This window comes from Heloderma suspectum, chromosome 1 (assembly GCF_057233095.1).
Source record: "Heloderma suspectum isolate Gila_16-S chromosome 1, 16-S_ref, whole genome shotgun sequence".
Taxonomy (NCBI): Eukaryota; Metazoa; Chordata; class Lepidosauria; order Squamata; family Helodermatidae; genus Heloderma; species Heloderma suspectum.
In genome coordinates, this window is record NC_139458.1 from 256,540,756 (window position 1) to 256,560,485 (window position 19,730).

Sequence of the window (19,730 nt, forward strand, 5' to 3'; positions counted from 1 at the left end):
TTTCTTAACTTCCTTTCCTAATTTCCCATCCTCTCAAATGCAAGTTTTCCTAGCTTAGATAGGACCCACCGCCCATTGGTGCTATTAAGGATGTGGAAAGACCGACTCCTGCTGGCTTCCAGCTGGAGCATTTCTCTCTGTGTTATATTCACCTTCAAGGGTTTGTTGAGGGTGGGTGGGCAAAGGGGGTAAAGTGCCCTGGGGCCCCACAAGAATGGGTGCCCGCAGTGTATTAGTTCATATTGCCGAAAGGTAGCAGAGAAACAAGGTTGTGCCTTTCAGTTTCAGGATAGTGATTTACAGAATTAAATAGGAAGCCTATTCCCAGAATTCCCTGTGGGTGAACTAGAGTGCTGCAATGCTTTCTTGGCAGAGGACCATGAATTAGAGACAAACAGCAGCCATAAGTGTAAGGGAGGAGGACTAGGCCCAACTCCGGCTACCAGTGTTACCACCCTGCAGCCTATTCCTTGCACATGAGCTGGAGTGGGATCCTTGGCTGAAGATTATAAATTGTGAGGGACAACAATGAGGAGCTGTAGGCCTGAGATGGAAGGCCAGGCCCCATCACCCTTGCAAGAACTACTCTTCTGCGGCTCATCCCTGTTTGAACTTGCTTGACAAGACACAAGGCTGTGTGACAACCGTGGCGCAAAAAAGAAGAAGAGCATATCGATTGCCTTATACTACATTTAGGCCAAAGGTCTGGAAAAACTATTTCTGCAAATATGCATTCCCCTAAGAGCGCCCCATTGAATCCCCACATTGGTTGCTTCAGTGAGCATGCCTTCAGTAAATCGCAACAGATAAAGGATCCCCAGTTCGTCTTTTGACAATGTACCATGTTCACAAAAAAGAACGCAAGGAAGAAGTCATTCAACTAGGCTACCTGTTTAAGTATTAGATGATGTATTAATTATTATAATAATGGACTCTGCATTTGAATTATGCGGGATGTTTGATAATTTCTGGTCTTAATTTTAGTAATCATAAATAATGGTTATGGATACAATGATGATTTGCAATTTCCTGAGACGATAACATATTACTTTTGAATTCCATTACAAGGGGAATGCTTGTCTAGTGAATTGGCATTCATAGTTATCAACCACTTGATCATAATGAAAGATGACACATGAAACTATGTGATACTTTTATCGCATTGATATTCCATGTACGAAAATACACTATGGGCAGTACCCTATATTGCGGCTGTACCTCCGCTGTTTCTGTTGCACCAGCAGGACCCACCTGTGCTACAGGAAGTTGCGCATCCTAAGGCAATTCCTTCCGCAAGCTCTGCTGGCCCGCCCCGTTCCAGAAAGAAGCATCTCTCTCCTCTCCTCTGTGCATTTACTGAAGGATCTGCAGTCTTCCCATTGTACTAGTGGTGGGTCCCACAAGCAGTGGGTACTTCCCTATGTTATCTACTGACAGCAGTTGTGTGTGTGTGTGTGTGTGTGCGTGTGTGTAGGTGGAAGACTAACTGGCTTCTGCCTGCTAGTCAGTTCTCTAATGAATGGGAGCCAGTGAAGAGGTAACAGCAGCCATCATTAGGGAATGAGAAAACACCAGTGAACCACTTGAGAAGGTTTGTAGTTATTCCGGTCGGGGAAAATAGAACACTGAAACTAAATTTTAAACACGCACACACAATTTAAAACAAAAATCAAACATGTTTTTAGGATAGTTGGGTCATATTCTTACCTAAAGTGCATAACTATTCTGTAGCTTCAGAGTCAGTGTTAATAAGAAAATGTGGCGGGAATGTGTACTTGAGACATTTATGGGGCAGTGCTATGCATGTTCAGACTGAACAAAGTCCTACAACTCCCAGCCAGCCATGGTGGCTGGGGAATGCTGGGAGTTGTAGGACTTTTTTTTCCTGTCTGAACAAGCATAGGATAGCGCCCTTAATGCTTCAGGCTGCTAGTGAGACAATAGCTGCACTTTTCTAGGATGCAGAAGAAATTAAGAACCTTTACCCTTAGAAGATGGGTATTACGTTCCACATACAGAGTAATATTACCGCTAGATAACAAAAGTGAGGCTCTCTTTTGGTGGAACTGTGGAAAATTTAAGTAGCTTGATACTTTAAGACGGTGAATAGATGTTACAATTTTACATCCTCTTAATACAAACATGATAGGAAATTCAAGTAGTGCTGAGGAAAGGACTGTATCATTTTTATCCTATTGCAGAGCTTAAAAATAAGAACTAAAATTCAGCTTAGCTGTGATTAAAACTTTGAAATATCCCTCTCTCTCTCTCTCTCTCTCTCTCTCTCTCTCTCTCTCGCTCCCCCCCCCCTCTTAATTTATGACTTGAAATTGCATGGACTCACCTCTAATCTGGGGTATGTGTAATCTTGCCTGTGCTAATAATCCATGACTCAGGCATTGCTTTGTAGGTGTGCTTTTATTGTAAACATAGTAAAAAAAGGCCTCCTGCTACTTCCTGAAGCAAGTGAGTTGTAAATATGTACACTTTAAACCACAGAAATACAGGTTTCTTCCTGTTCTGCAAGAAACAATATATTTCTGGGAAAGAACTGCAATGCAAATAACTTGGGGGCTGCTTTATTTTTTATTTTTTAAAAACGCAAGGCCTAAATAACCCTGGAAAAGAGAGCAGTTACCATTTTCAAATGTAATTTACAGGTCATGCAGATAACTTGACAGGAGGGCTTGTCAGGTGCAACAGAGACATGTGTCTGAGAAAAAGCTGAAGACCAGACACACTATTTATTCAAAATACTTCATACAGAGCTCTGCTCCTCTCCTCCCTCAAGCAAAGAGAGGAACACTGAAGCCTGCAGAAGAGGCTTGACAACTTTGGCACGCTGTAATAGAAATACCCATTTTCGTTGTTCTGCAAGCCTGCTGATGGTCAGCAATGGCAAACTGCATGCACACACCAAATACATCCCCAAGGGAACAATTGTAAATTGACTTGTAGTTGAGCAGCCTGGAACCGAGTTGAAAAGATTATTCATTAGATGCACACACTCAACCAAGAACTCATCTGACTCATATTCATGCTTATTTAATTTCTACCTCACCTTCCTGGCTGCAGTTGAGTTTAAGGCAGTTTATGCATGTGAGATGAAAACACCTGAACAAAACACACACACAAAATAAAAAGCACAACTTATTAAACACCAGCATAAATTAAAATCAAGTACCACATCTGTGGAATAATAGGTTCCACTAAATAATTTTAATGCCTGGCAAAATAGGCATGGTTTGGCTTGTTACTAATAGCAAAGACACGAAGGCGAAAATAAAAGTACTCTAAGGCTGAAATGTTATGCACAATTTACCTGGGAGTAAGTCTCATTGAACTCAATGGGGCTTAATAAACATGCCTAGGATTGGACTGCCAACTCAGTAGGCGAGGATTACAAGGTAGCTTGAAGAGTTGCTGGGCCCCACAAAGACAACTAAACCAATTTGGAGAGAAGGGCTGTAATAATTAACACTAACTCACCTTACTGTATCGGAGTTTGAGTGACAACCAGTATATTCAGTAGAAATTAACCTTTTCAACCATATGGGATAACAGCCTCAGCAAAGGGCTGGATGCGCCTGATCTTGTCTGATCTCAGAAGCTAAACAGGGTCAGTCCTGGCTAGTACTTGGATGGGAAACCACCTGGGAATCAGGCTTCCTGCATTGCATTGAGCAGGGGGTTGGACTTGATGGTCCTGTAGACCCCTTCCAACCCTATGATTATATGATCTACTGGTTCAGCTGGGAATATTCTGCAAACTTTGATGATCTACAGGAGTTCTGTAGTAGGAGATCACCTGTCCTGTGGTATAAATCCACACTATGGTATCAAGGCATGCATATCAGATAAAAAAGTAAGATAAAGAATGGATTCAGTTATTCACCATGGCAGTTGCTAATAATGAAAATGAAACGAGGATCTCTTTACGCTGTGGAAGAGAAGAGAGATAATGTCTGTTTTGTGCCAGCACAAGGGCATAAACTTTATATGCTCCTGCTTGTACTCTCAGTTCTGCCTATGAAATTGTGCAGGTATCTTGCTAGTCCTTTATTGCTGCAATGACCGAACAGTACAATTGCATTCATTCTATCAATTATTGTGGCATGAAGAGCCACTCTAATGCTTAGATTTGCCACCAACATGATGCATTACGACATTGTTATGCTTTGGTTAGTGAGTGCTGTTTTAAAGAAAATGTATTGCATATAATGGAGTAGGCTTTAGTATTACTATGTTTTCTCCAGAGGTAATCCAATTATATCAGAAAGTGCTTGGATATTTGTCTTCTGTGTCCAGACAGTACATCAGATTAAAAGATGAAGAGGAACAAGATGCGTGAATGAAAACGTTTGCTCCATTATCCAGCCATAAGTCCTATCCTAGGGCATTAATGCATAGCTGGCACAGGGTCGTATCTAGTGAGATCAATGGTGCAGCCCACTTACACCAGTGGTTAATCCTGTCATAGGGTATAAATATCCAGGCTAGTTCAAAAGAATAAGCCATTCTTTGACATATATTGTAGTGATGGGCATTGGCACAGATGGCTCTGAAAGGGAGTTAGTCACATTCATAGAGGACAGGGCTATCAACAGCTGTGATGGCTAAATAGAACCTCCAGGTGCAGATGCAATATACCGCTGAATACCAATTGCTGGCAGACAAACAGCAGAGACATCTGGTTTGCCACTGCTAGAAACAGGAGACTGGACTAGATGGGCCCTCAATCTGTTCCAGCAGGACTCTTCTTAAACAATTACTCCCTGTGACAATTAGATGTAAACACATATCTGCAAAATAAACATTTAATGCTAGCTATTATATAGTTGGTGCTAAATTATGGCCAGAATTAAAATGTTGGTCATTTTTATGTCTTTCCCTTTGAAGTGAGCTAAAGCCGATTCCAGAGAGTGGTATTGGGGGATTCCTGTTCTACCCCATGGCTATTAAGCTGTGGGGTGTCACAGGGTTCTATTCTATCCCCCATGCTGTTCAACATCTATATGAAGCTGTTGGGAGAGGTCATTAGGAGCTTTGGGGTGGTCTCACTAGTACATTGATGATGCTCAGCTCTATTTCTCCTTGATGTTGGGGTCGGCTGGGATAGTGAAGGTGCTGGACCAGTGCCTGGAGGCTGTGATGGGCTGGATGAGGGCCAATAAACTGAAGCTAAATCCTGGCAAGAGAGAAGTTCTGTGGATTGGTGGTTCCCGAGGTCGGGAATTGGGTAAGTGACCTGTCCTGGTTGGGGTTGCACTCCCCCTGAAGGAGCAGGTGCATAGCTTGGGAGTGCTCCTAGATCCATTCCTTTCATTGGAGCTCCAGGTGGACTCCGTGGCCTGGAGTACTTGGGGCCAGCTTCGGCTGATCTGCCAGCTACAGCCTTTCCAAGACAGGCGTAACCTAGCCACAGTAGTACAGCACTGGTAACTTCCCGATTAGATTATTGCAATGCACTTTATGTGGGGCTGCCTTTGAAGATGACTTGGACATTGCAGCCAGTGCAAAATGCAGCAGCTAGACTGCTGACTGGAACATCTTATAAAAATCACATAACACCAGTTTTAAAGGGATTGCACTGGCTGCCAATACGCTTCCAGTCAGAATTCAAGGTTTTGGTGATGACATTTAAAGCCCTAAACAGCTTGAGACCTCGCTATTTGAGGGAGTGCCTCTCCCTATACTGTATATGCCTGCCTGAGGACTGAGATCTGTTGGAGGGCCCCCCCCCCCCAGTGCAAGACATGCACTATGGTGAGACATGGGAGAGGACCTTCTCTGCTGTGGCACCCTGGTTGTGGAATGCCCTCCCCTTGGAGGCCCGAATGGCACAGACATTGGTCTCATTTCAGTGCCAAGTAAAAACATGGCTTTTTACTAAAGCCTTTGAAGGCTAAATGCATTCCCTAACAGTAGCACACTGTTTTAACTGTTTTATTGTTTTAGATTTTAATTGGTATTAGCTTGTCCATGGTTTAATATGTTTTTAGCTGTTTAAATAATTTATTGTTTTGTACTGTGTACAATGATTTTATCTGTACACTGCCCTGAGATGTTAATGATAAGGGCAGGATACAAATGTTTTAAATAAAACAAAACAAACAAACAAATAAATAAATAAAGCTTAGACTGGGAATGTTCCTCAGCCTAATTTTGCAATATTCCTAAAAAACACATACCTCAGTCAGTTCCTCAGGACATGATTAGTGCTTGGAGTGAAAGTGGAGCTATGGGGAAACTTTTGATTGACTGTCCATTTTACGTCTGTGTGGCTTTTAAACCTTCTAAGCAGTAGCCGGTACTGCCACTGTGGTGCCATTCATTTTGCTGTGCCTGTGTGACCCACTGCTGGCACAATGGGAAGTTAGTGCTTCTTAAAACAACCCCAGAAAGTAGCGGAAACACTTGTTTCAGATTGGGACAGGTTAGTAGAGCTCCCTTCTGTGAGCTCTGCTAAACTGCCCCATTTCAGAAACAAGCATTTCTGTTTGTTTTCAGTTGCTTTAAGAACCGCTAGCTCCCCATCGTGCTACTGGTGGCTCTTGCCGGCGCACAGGCAGCATTGGCTATTGCCCTCTACTTCCAGAGAACCCTTTCCACATCAGCTTTGCCTGTTGAGAACCCCCTGAAGGATTGTCATGGTACTCATTTGTCTTGTAGAAGACTCTGGGCCATGCTGCATGATGTATCTTTACATTTGTGAGGTGCAGTGCCAAGGCCCGTTGTGTCATATCGCGAACCCCCACATGAACAGTTTTGGAATACGCCAAAACCTTCCCCGATGGCTGTGCATTGTATGGGGAGCTTTCCAAATAGCAAGATGCTTGGAAGTTGGTCAATTAAGAGAGAAAATACAGATAGCATTAAGAAATTTTATTTGGATCTGTGATGAAAGCACATAAATTACAAGTGGAAGAAACATCATGCCACAAAATTGCATAGGATTCTTACAAAAATGTGAGTTATGCATCTAAAAGGCTGAGAAACTAAATTATATACATGTTAAATGAGAGGTTTCCCCTAATTTAAAGCAAATCACTATTTCCAATCAGCCAATCACATACAGTGTTTATACCAATGTACAAGAGCAACATTAGTTTCAAAGGAAGGCAAGCCACGTCCCTTTAGGTCTCTTAAAGAAATCTCTTACAACCATGTTAGATTCAAAATGTTCGGTGTTCATGAGCTAAAATTTGTCTTAAGCTAATAAAAGAAAATGGTTCTCAGTAGTGTGAAAATATCTGAAGTGTACAATGGAATTCAGTGTAATATAATGTAGCTCTATTCTCTAAAGCAGAAATGTCCACAGTATATTTATTTCCACATGTTCAACACATAACAAGGCAAATACATAAAAGGCACAAGACTCTCACATCATTGACTCCTTTTTTCATTACCTTACTTTATTTCAAGTAATATTAATGGTAAATGATATATCACTGTAAGTTTGAACAATGCAAGATATACAATATTACACACTAAACTACAACTGCAAAAAAGGGCACTGTACAGATATTTAAAAAAAAGTAAGTACAGTCAATGGTCAAATACAAATGTACTGAAAACCAACTACAGCTAATATACTCTGTCAAACCATTAACTTTTATTTCATAAATTAAAAAGTTCATCAGTATTTCTCCTAGTCTATTTGAAGCTGCACTATACAAGCATGTCGAAGAAATAGTCCTATAATTTTTCTGAATACTGCTATTATTGTATCCTATCTAACTTAAAACAAGTTTATTTAACCTTTATCTTATAAAATGCAGCATTAAACTTTGACCCTTCCAGGTTTTTGTATTTAATGATTAATAATATTGATCTTCAAAGTGCAAAAGTAGAACAAATGACAGGAGTCATATTCTTAAAATCAAAATGAAAGTATCAGTTTAGAGTTACGCCCTCTAAATTACTCCATATATTGTAAGCAGAGTACATTTTATCTTTTAGATGCTCTTCAAACAGTGTGCAACACTTCTTTGTGCATACTGTAAATTAAGGGGGGAAAATACTGTAAAGCCAAAGTTTTAATCTCCCTATGTACACTTAGCATTTAACTTGAAACTTAAGTTTGATCTCTATTTATTGCTTACGTTTAAATAAAATAAGTTATTTCTACTGAACTCCTGAGGGAAAGCAAACTACATATATGCTGTTATGTATTAAAAGTCATTACGATTATCAGAACAAAATTTAGGGTTTCAATATTATCCGGGAAGTAATTCTATTGAACTCAAGAGGGACTGTAACCTCCCTAAGGTTAAGTGTATAAATAAACTGCAGGACCAGAACTCAAGTGTTCATTTTTTGTGTCCTTCTGTCTGAGTATTTTTTTTTCCTTTTCACAAATGTTTCAGCTCCAAAATGTCTGTGTTTTATATACATTTTGGAGATGGCATTTCCCATGTGCAGACTATACATTTTTTAAAACTATGGAAGAGACATCTGCATGTCAGATACTATAGTTTATAACATTTTAATAATTAGATCACACATTGCAACCCAAAAATAATGATTGAAAGTGGTACTCTTGAACCCACAAATGTGTATTTGAAAATAAGATATAATATGAAGTTAGATTCTTGTGATTTAACGACTGCTTTGTAGTGATACCAGTTGTTATCGCTGATCCAGAAATATTAGTCCTTAACCCTGGAATTTTTCATTTTGCCACAAGGGAAGGCTCAGCAAGAACTTGCATGCTCTGCTTGTGCATAGGGGTCTATACATGTGCATGTCTATACACATCTATGTGAACTCACATCAGATGACGCATTCACAAACACAGGTCCACTGAAGAGAGATCTGAAGAGATTTCAACTTGGGAACTTATGCTAGTGACCACAGTTTTAACAGACAACCTTAAAGCAGATGGTTCTCCGATATATTGTCAACAAAGCAAGCTACTGGTGCTTGCAAAGCGAAAAAAGAAATAAAAATAAAGAAAGGACGTTTCTTTAAAAATCAGTGCAATTATCAAGATGATACAAGCTTTCAAGGTGCAGTTACAAAGGAGGAAACAAAGGGTTAAGGATGTCATGAAAATTGTGTTTGGAATATTTTTTCACTGCTGCTTCACATGGAGGTCTATGCACATTTACCTGCACAAAACACGCTGGTCCCCACAGAAAGCTCCAGATTGGAAAACTACTCATATTAAACTGGCCAGAGAAAGGGCAGCGCTGGCCTATTAATCTACTCCATTAAGCTGGTAAAACATAGAAGGCCTACAAACAACACAGAATTTCCTCACCGACTGCTCCTTTCAGAAACGCATACTGTCCTTTCGGATGCCTTCCATTTCTGAAGCTGCCCAATGGTCATTCACAAAGAGAAGACTATCTGGGGAACAAGGTGGTGACTTGCCGTGCCACAGTAATTTAGGTATGTGGCCTTGCAGGAGTTGCTAGAGGGGAGTATCAAACACTTTTCCCCGATTATCTTCCGGCTCTTCATTTTGTAGTGGTTTATGGTTCAGTTTTCCACCATCAGATGCTAGGGAAGAAGTGGTAGAGCTGCGGTCTCCATCTTCGCTGATTTTGCCTTTCATTGCTTCTTGAACAAATTCCAGAATTTCCAATGGGAGTCTTTTGAATTTGTCTTGATATTCTTGATCAAGTTCAGCCTGTAACTGGAAATAACACCAATACTGTCGTAAATAACACCACAGACAATGACTGACCACCTGTGTTCTTCAAGCAATGGGGGAAAGGACAACTGAGCTCCATTCGAGGGTGGTGAAAGGGGGGGCATTTTGTTGATTTTTCCAGGAGTGAATTTCAGGTGTTGGGCAAACTTACCCCAATTTCATTGGCTGCAGCAGCATTACAGCACACCTTTCACAGGAGCATTCACAGGGGGAATGGCAGCCTCTGCTGACAGCTACAGTTTCCCCCACAGACCACACCCCTCTGAATGACAATATGTGAAGACACAGTGTCACTCAGAGGGGTATTACAGGGAAAACATAATGCTGGCAGCAGCTGGGAGAGTGCTACATGGGCCAGCAGAAGCCCTGCTGTCCCCGGCGCCACTGTGAAACAGGTGGTGGTGGCAGTGGAAGGCAAAAGGGGTACGTGGATTTAGCCCCATCCCAAGTACCCCAGCATTTAGACAAATCTTCAAAACTTTCAGACCAGGTTTACCTATAAACTCTTGATGTTTAATGCCATTATGGAGGCCTTTAATAATGAGGAGCATGTTGCTAAGTCAAAAGCAAAGAACTGTTTACACAGCAAGTTGGGTTAATTCAACACTGATGAGTTCCATGTGCAATCAAGTTTGATACACTCAAGGATGTGAATCTGGTGGCTGAAAGCACTACTGAGGCTATCAGTATAACACAAAATGTTAGAAAAGTGCTGTTACAATGGTTAGATACAACCCAAATGTATATGGTCTTAACATTCCCCTCAAAAATTTATTTGGCAAAATTTTATTCAATTATTAACTAGATAGTTTCAGAATGCTTGTGTGAAGGTTTGAGGCCTACAGAGGCAAAGGGGGAAAAAGGTCAGGCTTAGAGGCCTGGGGTTTTTTGTTGGGAGGGGGTATCCCTGAGAGGAGTAGTTTCATTTCCCCAGATAAGTTTCATTTTCATTTCACCAGTTAAGTTTTATTTCTTCAGGATTGAAACAGTACTTTCGGTTCCGAGGGAGGAAGGTATATAAAGAGACTGAGATAGCCAGTAAGAGGGGAGTCAGGGAGACCAGAGCCTGAAGAGGGAGCAGGAAGAAACAGCATGGAGAGACTAAGTACAGCTAGGGTAAAGGAACTTGTGTTTTGCAACTTTTATTTTCTCTTAAGGCCTTTTTGTATCACTCAGCTCTATTGTGTAAATACCTTTAGTTGTGATTTGCTTGCTTTGATTTACCAGTAAACTGTTGTGGTTAAACCCTGTGTCCAGAGTGTCAGTCACCCCACGTTTACAGCCTAAACCCCATGTTATTTTTTATTTTGTTTAAAAGAAGGAAGGTGGGACTGTTAAGGAGGCAAGAGATCCTCAAGGAGTTGCTCAGGGGGTCCAGGTCATAAGGGGAACCCTGACAGCTTGCATATTCTATGAGTATTTGATATCTGTATCTGACACCCAAGATACAATTTCAATATTTGACAGTAAACAATTAGAAGTATTTTCCAATTTCATTTATTTGGAAGTATTTCAATCATTTGAACATATTTCAATTATCTGAACGTATTTCAGTTCCACTTATTTGAAAGTATTCCAGTTGCAATTATTTGAAAGAATCCGTTGCTGCTCTGGCATTATACATGCTGCTGTAGTTTTCAAGCTTCCTACTTCAAGGGACGGGAACACTTTCCATGCTGTTTTGTGGGACGAGGAACCACTGAGTGCTGCAGAGGATCCTGGGGCAAATTAGTGAGAGGCAATTGTGAACTCAGAGTGGGTCCTAGAATGCAGCCAACATTCCCCACTGACTGCTCATTGTAGGGGATGACCAGTAGTTGGGCCACACTGTCCTTTGGAGAAACTTGTCTGACATTACAAAATTTTATTGAGGAACTGCTGACAAGCTTTTTTTAAAAATGGGCTCTTCCACCTGAGCATTAGTTTTTGTGGGCACAGCCTCAGAAGGCAACCCCTGTGTGAACAAATGAAGATGATCATGAAGACGACATTAAGTTCATCCTGTGGATGTGGATGACATCCAGGAAGATCATCCTGTGGATCTCCCTCTTTATTCTCCAGAAGCAGTTTTCCCAGGTTCAAAGCAGTGGTCAGCTGGGAAATCTTTTCTGTTGCAATAGCTGTAAAGGTTCTGGCTTCAGCTGATCAAAATTTGCCCTCCAGTAGTGTAAAGGAAATATAGCTGAAATTTAAAGGTTTGGTCCACTAATTCTGTATTTTTGTGTTTGTGTGAAGTATGCTTATGTGACACCTGTCAATCCTATGGTACTTCTCTCCTTCCCTCACCACTGTGCCCCTTTATCCTTTTAGCTAAGTGATGCTAACTGAGTTTGGAAATCTTTGAGAAGCATTGCCTCTTTCCTGTGAGTTGTAAAAAGGTAAAAGAACAGTCAGTATCCCAACAGGCTGTGGTGTGAGTTGCTTAATTTCAGTTTGCCATATAGCTGAGCTTAAAATAACATATCAGCTCTAGCTAATACCTGTCTTTCCCCCTTGTTGTTGTGGCTGACAGGCTGATGTCCAAGAATAGGCTACTTCTCACTCTTCCAGTTACACTGGCTTTGTCTATTAAAAGGCAGAGCAAGGAGATTCAACAAAGCTTCTTTGTGAGTAGCAGGACAGTTAAGCCAGGATTTTTGAGCAAACTGTGCACTCTCGGTTAAAAGCATGGAACTTGCCATGGAAATGCAGTGATTAATGCCCAGATATTTTCCTGATATGGCTCCCAGTGAGACACCATGAGATACTGCCTATGAAAAAATATTTTATATCCATCACTGGCCTAATATTTTATATCCATCACTATTGCTGTGCTTTTAATTGTGTTTTATAGATTTTTGTAATATCACGTACTCATAAAGATTTTGTTTTTAACCTAAGTTTTATTATTGTTAGCCGCCTTGAGTGCCGTTTTTGATGGAAAGGTGGGATATGAATTAATTAAATAACATTAACACCAAACATTATTAACCCCACATAACCAAGTACTACTTGGTTGTATGTGGAAATCGATACTGTATGGTAGGTTGACAGAAGGCAGATCTCCAGATGTTTTGGATTTCAACTCCCATAAGCTCCTCCCAGCATGACCAATGGTCAGGAATGCTGTGAGTTGTCATCCAAAACATCTGGATGTTCTGCTCATCAGTGCTGTATAGGACATAAAATGATTTATGGGAAATAAACATCATGGTCATGTTCCTATTTTATGGATAAATGTTAGCTGGAAACCTAGGGATTTGTTATGTTTATGGCATACGTTCATGGGAAGCGAGTGTGGTGTAGTGGTGAGAATGTTGGACTGGGAGCCACAAGATCTGGGTTCTAGTCCCCACTTGGCCAAGGAAGCTCACTGGTTGGCTTTGGGCCTGTCACAGACTCTCAGCCCAGCCTACCTCACAGCGTCACAGGGCTGTTACTGTGAGGATAAAATGGAGAGGAGGAGGATAATGTAAGCTGCCTTAAGTTCCTTGCAAGAGGAAAAAAGGCAGAATATAATGCAATAAAAAATAAATAAAGGAATAGGAAGCATTTAATGTCACAATTGTTATTTAATTCCTGAAAACAATTACCTTCATGGTGACTAAAAGAAGTGCAATTAAGGGTGAAATCCTATGCGCATTTAGACAGAAAAGTTCCTACAACTCCCAGCATGCCCCGGTCAGCCAGTGTGGGAGTTGTAGGAATTTTTTTCTGTCTTTTTTTCTGTCTAAGCACTGTGCCTTAGGGGTGGTACTGTGGCACTTGCATAGGCATCTGCATGCCTTCTTACAATTACAGTATATCAGTTCACAGCACTTTTCTTTCCCAATACATATCCTCCCTGACAGTTTGCCCATGTTGTGTGCTATTTGAGATCTGTTTGTGTTGGTGGAATATTCTCCAGGGATTGTGACCTTCGTAAAAATAGATGCCGTTTTACCTCATTGATTTTGCACAATCCACTAGTACTATCATATTTAAGTATTACAAACCCTTCAAGTAGCACCATGGTATTGTCAGGGATATATTCTGAGGCTTCTTCCAGTGTCAGAAATGCAGTTGTGATTTCTGGAAATATGTTCCATGTGTCCCATGCTAACCTTTTACCTTTCTCAGCAAAGAATGAGGTCCTATGACACCCAGTGGGTGTGGAACCGTGCACTTGACAGTGTCTTTATACCCCAATGATGTGGTGTCTCACAGAGGCCACCCTCACCAAGACTTGGGTATATGATTTGGGGTGGCCCAAAGCTTAGTTTAGGGTGCACATCCTCCATGACTTATTCGTTTATACATACCATGGGCCTGTCTCAAATAGTATCTTGCCCAACACATGTGGCAGGACACACTTCGGACCTCATTTTCTGTGCTGGGTTAGGAGAAAGTGATCTGCAGATGAGGGAACCAGTAGTGACTCCTTTGGTGTGGACAGCAAGGTTCAGTTTTGAGCTTCAGACCACCTATAATGTCTGCAAGAGTGGGGGACCAAATTTGATGGTCTGCCCCTAGAGGCTGATGAATCCAGATGGATTTTTGAGGTCTTTCGGGGATTTTCCTGCAGGCTTAGCCAGTGGTCCTGCTGAGGTCCTGGCCACCGCTTGGAATGAGGAGATGACCCGGGCTATCGATATGATCGCTCCCGAATATCCTCAACCTAGTTGTAGAACCATGTCAGCTCTTTGGTATTCAGAGGAGCTGAGGGTGATGAAATGACTGTATCAATGATTAGAGTACATTAGATTAGATTACATGATTTAATTAGATTAAATCATTAGATTTAATTAGATTAAATGGTGGAAGACTCAGAACGAATACAATCGAACACAGGTAAGAATCCATTTGCAATCATATTCTGTGGCAGTGATGGTGGTGAAGATATCCTACTTCTCTGCAACCTTTGCCTCTGCTCAGTGTCATCCAGTGGAGCTCTTTCATGTGGTTAAGGGCCTCTTGGGTATAGGCCTTGAAACACAACAACCAAACCTTCAAAGGCCCGCTGTGAACAATTTGACAGACACTTTGCAGATAAAATCGCTCACATTTGTGCCAGCTTGGATGCCATTGTTTTGACAACATCTGACATGGACGGGCCTGGTGCACCATCCAGTCATGTTATGGATACTTTTCAGCTTGTTCAACCTGAGGACATGGACAAACTGCTTGGAGGACCGAAGCCTACTACTTGCCCTTTAGATCCTTGTCTATCCTGGCTTGTGAAATCTGCCAGAGCTGGGTTGGATATCTGGACCTCCGAGGTGATCAATGCCCATGGCCATTAGCCTGTGGGGTGCTGCAAGGTTCTATCTTGTCCCTTATGCTTTGTAACATCTACATGAAACTTATCGGGATAGTCATCAGGAGGTTTGGGCTGAAATGTCATCAGCATGCAGATGATACTCAGCTTTACCTCTTGTTTCCATCTGCACTTCTCAGGGAGGCTGTGGAACTCTTGAACCGGTGTCTGGAGGCTGTTTTGGGATGGATGAGGGTGAACAAGCTGAGACTTAATCCAGACAAGATGGAGGTACTGTGGGCTGGGAAACCAACTACTCTGAATGGAGGTTTACAACTGGCCTTACACAGAGTTGCACTCCAAGTCCAAGTGTGTAGTGTGGGAGTCCTACTCCTCTAAGCTAACTGGGGAAGCCCAGATGGCTGCAGGGTCCAGGAGTGCATTTTACCAGCTTAGGCCGGTATGCCAGCTGTGGCCCTATCTGGAGAGGACAGACCTTTGCCTATCCACACACTTGTGACATCCAGGCTGGACTACTGTAATGCGCTGTACATGGGGCTGCCTTTGAACATGGTTCAGAAATTTCAGCTGGTGCAGAATGCAATGCGGCTGCGTGAGTATTGGCAGGGGCAAGGTGATTCGATCACATAATGCCTATACTGTGCCAACTGCACCAGTTACAGATGTGTTCCTGAGCCCAATTTAAAGTGCTGTTTTTGACCTTTAAAGCCTTAAACAGTTTGGGGCCAATTTACTTGAAGGACCGCCTTCACCCATATCAGCCAGCCCACACTTTAAGATCAGAAAGGGAGGCCCTTCTCATTTGCCCATCCATGACAGCAGTTAGGTGTGTGACCACATATGACAGGGCCTTCTCTGCAGTGCCCCACACCTTTGGAACAAGTTGCCATCGGAGGTCCGTCATGCTCCATCATTGCAGGCTTTTAAGAAGGCCTTGAAAACTTATTATTTTACCTTGGCCTTCACTTGATATGACTGCTGTTGTTGCCATTATTGCTGTTGTTGCTGATTTTATTGTTGGCTTTTATTGTTGTTTTTATTGCTATTTTACTGCATTTGTTTTTATCACTTTTAATATTTTAACTGTTTTTATGTATTTTATTGCTGTGAACTGCCTTGGGAGGGTTTCTGCCCTGAAAGATGGCCAATAAATATTTTAATTAAACAAACAAACAAACTGGCATAGTGGCAGTACACTTAATGGTATCTGGTGCCCAAATGAAGCACTGGGCTGGAAGCAATGGTATCCCAACTTGTAGAGGACACTCCCCTGACATTTGGGTGCATGGTTTAGGGTCACCCAAAACTTATTGTGGGGTGCATACCTCCAGTCCCATATTAATTTCTACATACATTGGTTTTATTGCCATGGGGTTGCTGTGCTTGATGGTATCTTGCACCCAAATGAAGCATTGGACTGGACACAACCGTATGTCATCATGTAGAAGACACTCCCTTGGAGGCTGGGGTATATGATTTGGGGTGGCCAAAGCATAGTCTGGGGTAGTCACCACTAGTTTGATATTGCATTGGGGTGCCATGCTTGCCAGTGTCTTGTGCTTCAACCAAGTATTGGGCCTGAGCCTGACACAAAGCTACTGTTTCTCACAGACACCTCTCTTCTTGTGATTCATCTGGCCCCAAACCTAGTTTGGGAGTGGTACGCATCCCAGTTCCACATTCATTTTTGAGCACGCTGGGTATTATTGACACCAGAAGGTCATGCTTAGCAGAGTCTTGCGCTCCAATGAAGTGCTGCTTCCTCTGAGGTTTAGGTATATGATTTGGTGTGGCTCAGATCTTAAGTTTGGGGTGCCCCCCGCACGCTTTATTCATTTATATGTGTTTCAGTGATTATCAGCATGATGGCAGTATGCGTAGTAGTGTTTGGTGACCAAAGTGTTAGGTCAGAAGCAATGCTGTGGCAACTCTTAGACGACGCTCTACTGGAGGTGTGGGTCACATCACAAAGCACTCTGGGTCTTGCATTCTTTCCTGCTTGTTGCAAGGCAGGGCCAGCCCTGGGCGAGACTTCTATAAATAATGATTTACACACAAAAACACATGATAGTTGCAGGACTACCACCTATTTCCTTTCTCCTGGAGCGTGGACCTTGCTAAACATTCCTCATTATTCATCACGTATGCTAAGAACATCTGTCCTGCCTCGTGGACCAGAAGACAGAATAACACATTTGTCAGTTTCGTGCCCCCCAACCTTGGAAGCAATGCTTACTTGAGATCCAGATTTTTTAAAAAATGGTTGGTATGGCTCAGTGTGTAAGTGTGTCTGGTTTTATACTTCCAACCCAAACTGCATGATTTTAGGCTTAACCACTCCACCAGTGCCAAAGATACAATTTCCTTCTTTGGGCTAGCATGCCTGACTTCCTCCTCCTTCATGTCATGTCTCCTTTGTCCTCAGTGAGGCATGGGTACCACCCTTCTTTAAGAGGGAATAGGATGTGTTCGATCAGGTGTGGGACCTTGGCCTAATATTATGCGGTCCTCGGCCTCATGTCAAAAGCCTTCTGCATGTGATCAGGTCAGACCTCTGGCAAGGGTGACCTATCCATTCCCTGGCAGCTTGCTGCGTGGTGAGAAAGAGAAAGCAGTAGAAAGAGAAAACGGGGTGAACCACTTTCTTTGGCTCTGGCCTTGGCCAGCTCTGGCTTCTGTCCTGCCCAGTGTCAATATGTGGCCCCCAACAGACAGCCCTTGAGGGAATGTGACCCTCAACAGAAAAAAGGTTGGCCACCCCTGGGTTAGATAAACAGACTGTTTTCCTTCAACCAAAACTTAAGCCTTGCCTAGCCAGAACCATAATGAGTTAGATGTGTAGGAAACTTGCTTTGTTATCCTTCTTGAATTTTTCCTTCCTTTTTTAACCTTTCAAGGCCAAGTAAATTCTTATTTCTTTAAATAAATATTTTAGCATTATAAAGCTGTGCCTTGGATTCATTTAAACTAAACATCACTGCTTGGCTGATGCTACTAACAATTTCATCTAAATAGGGAGGTTTTTTTATCACCAGCAGGGTCTTCTCAGTGGCTGTTCCCAAGCTCTGGAACTCCCTGCTGAGGGAGGCTAGGCTGGACCCTTCTTTGTTGTCCTTCCACTGGAGGCAGAGATGTTTTTATTGGGTAGGCCTTTAGCATATAAGCTGGTCTATTGCTGAAAGGGAGTTTAATTAGTTGGTGCTGCTTATTTCTTTTGTTTTTGTGTTTTAATTGTGTTTTTAATTTATTTGTTTTTTGATATTAAGATTTTGTTATTAACCAGCATTTTGTTAGCTGCCTTGATTATCATTTTTGGGTGAAAGGGTGGGATATACATTAATTAAATAAAAATAAATATTAAATACATTTATAAGAATTTTGTTCACCCTGTAGCTATTGGGGGGCTCTTATCAGAGGTTTTCAATTACATTTTAATTTGAGACCTATATCAGATGTGTTGGCAGCTTTTTAACATTTGCTTTATAAGGTTTTTGGGTCCTTGTCTCCATCTTTAACCCTAACCATCATACCTAGCTCAGCTGCTGATGTGTTATGGAATGTTTGTGAACATTCCACCTCTCAGAATGCAAGGCTTAGTGACAGGTAGCATAGTATGCTGTTGCTTCGAGAAGAGAAGGGAGTAAATGGCAGTTCTCAAATTGGTGGAGAACATATGCTGCTCACTTACCACTCTCATATCAACACACACATGCACGTGTATGCACACACACACACACAAATACACTCATAAGTCAGTATGTGTCAGGGTGGAAACTGAGCCCAGAGAGCCTCAGAGCAGTTCGGATTCTGAGCAGAACAGCTGTCTGTGGGAGAGGGGCCAGCTCATCCCTCACAGGCTCAGCACCTGGCAGAGATTCCTCCTGCCGGCATTCCAGAGATAGAGAGTGACCCGGGTAGTGAGGGAATGTGGGAGGGGGGCTTCTTAGACGCTCGACGCAGACGCAAAGAGCGACGAGCGATGGAGGGCGCGGAAAGGAGGCGTAGCGCCCGTTTGGCGCGCAAGCAACAGCCGCCTCCCATGGACCCAAGGGAAAGAGGGAGGATCTCTCCCTAGCCCATAAGTTCTGGGCCTTCCAAGTGACTCTCTTTCAAACGGGGATCAACTGACTACTTGAAACTTAGGCTACCCTACTGTTCCTTGCTTAGTCGCTGGTGATTAGCAACTGAAAGAGTCATTAAGTTGTAAAAGGATTAAAGCTTTGAAAAGAAATCCTTTCCTCTGTGTCTTGAGTTGGCTATTGGAATCTACTGGGAGAAGCCGCCAGAGTGCTCCTGACAGTATGAATTGCATGCATGAGTAGTGTGCATATGTTATATATACATATTGCTTGTAAATGGTATGTGTGTGTGTGTGTGAGAGAGGGGGGGTTGTACATGTGAATGGGGGGGACAATGCGTGACAGTAAAGTGGTAAATGGGCACTTAGGGTTAAATTTAACTTTGTGCTAGTGGAAATGGGACTTTAGTGTTATGGGGCGTTCTCCCTCTCTCCTTGACCCTGAAGTGCCTGAAAATCTGCTCTAGAGGGTTTCCCAGCCCTCTAAAGCAAATTTTGAAGGCTGTGGGGTGGGCTGTGAGGGAAGGGGAAACATCCCCTCCTGGTTTTGCTGACAGAACTGCTTCCATCAGGAGAATGACAGTGCTGGATACAACCCATCAGGTATTACACCAGGGGTGGGCAACTTGTGTATCTCCAGATTTTTGGCCTACAACTCCCATTAGCCCTAACCAGCATAGCTAATGATGAGAGATCATGGGAGCTGTAGGCCAAAACATCTGGACAGCCACAAGTTACCCACCCTCGTATTACAC

At 42.4% G+C, this 19,730-nt stretch overlaps 1 protein-coding gene and 1 long non-coding RNA gene across 3 annotated transcripts in view; both read right to left on the reverse strand.

Annotated features, from left to right (window-relative positions):
* LOC146358984 (uncharacterized) overlaps nt 1–2,394 on the reverse strand; it is a 57,436-nt gene extending 55,042 nt beyond the window's left edge. The window contains exon 1 of the long non-coding RNA XR_014786425.1: nt 2,345–2,394. This is a non-coding gene — a long non-coding RNA (uncharacterized LOC146358984). The remainder of the gene's footprint in view (nt 1–2,344) is intronic.
* A 4,471-nt stretch (nt 2,395–6,865) lies between these two features.
* The window catches only part of PLCB1 (phospholipase C beta 1), a 703,903-nt gene continuing 691,038 nt past the window's right edge, over nt 6,866–19,730 (reverse strand). For both annotated transcript variants that reach the window (XM_084825185.1, XM_084825194.1), the window contains one exon: nt 6,866–9,643. In XM_084825185.1, the coding sequence (XP_084681311.1) occupies nt 9,419–9,643 (225 nt within the window). In that variant the 3' untranslated portion in view covers nt 6,866–9,418. The remainder of the gene's footprint in view (nt 9,644–19,730) is intronic.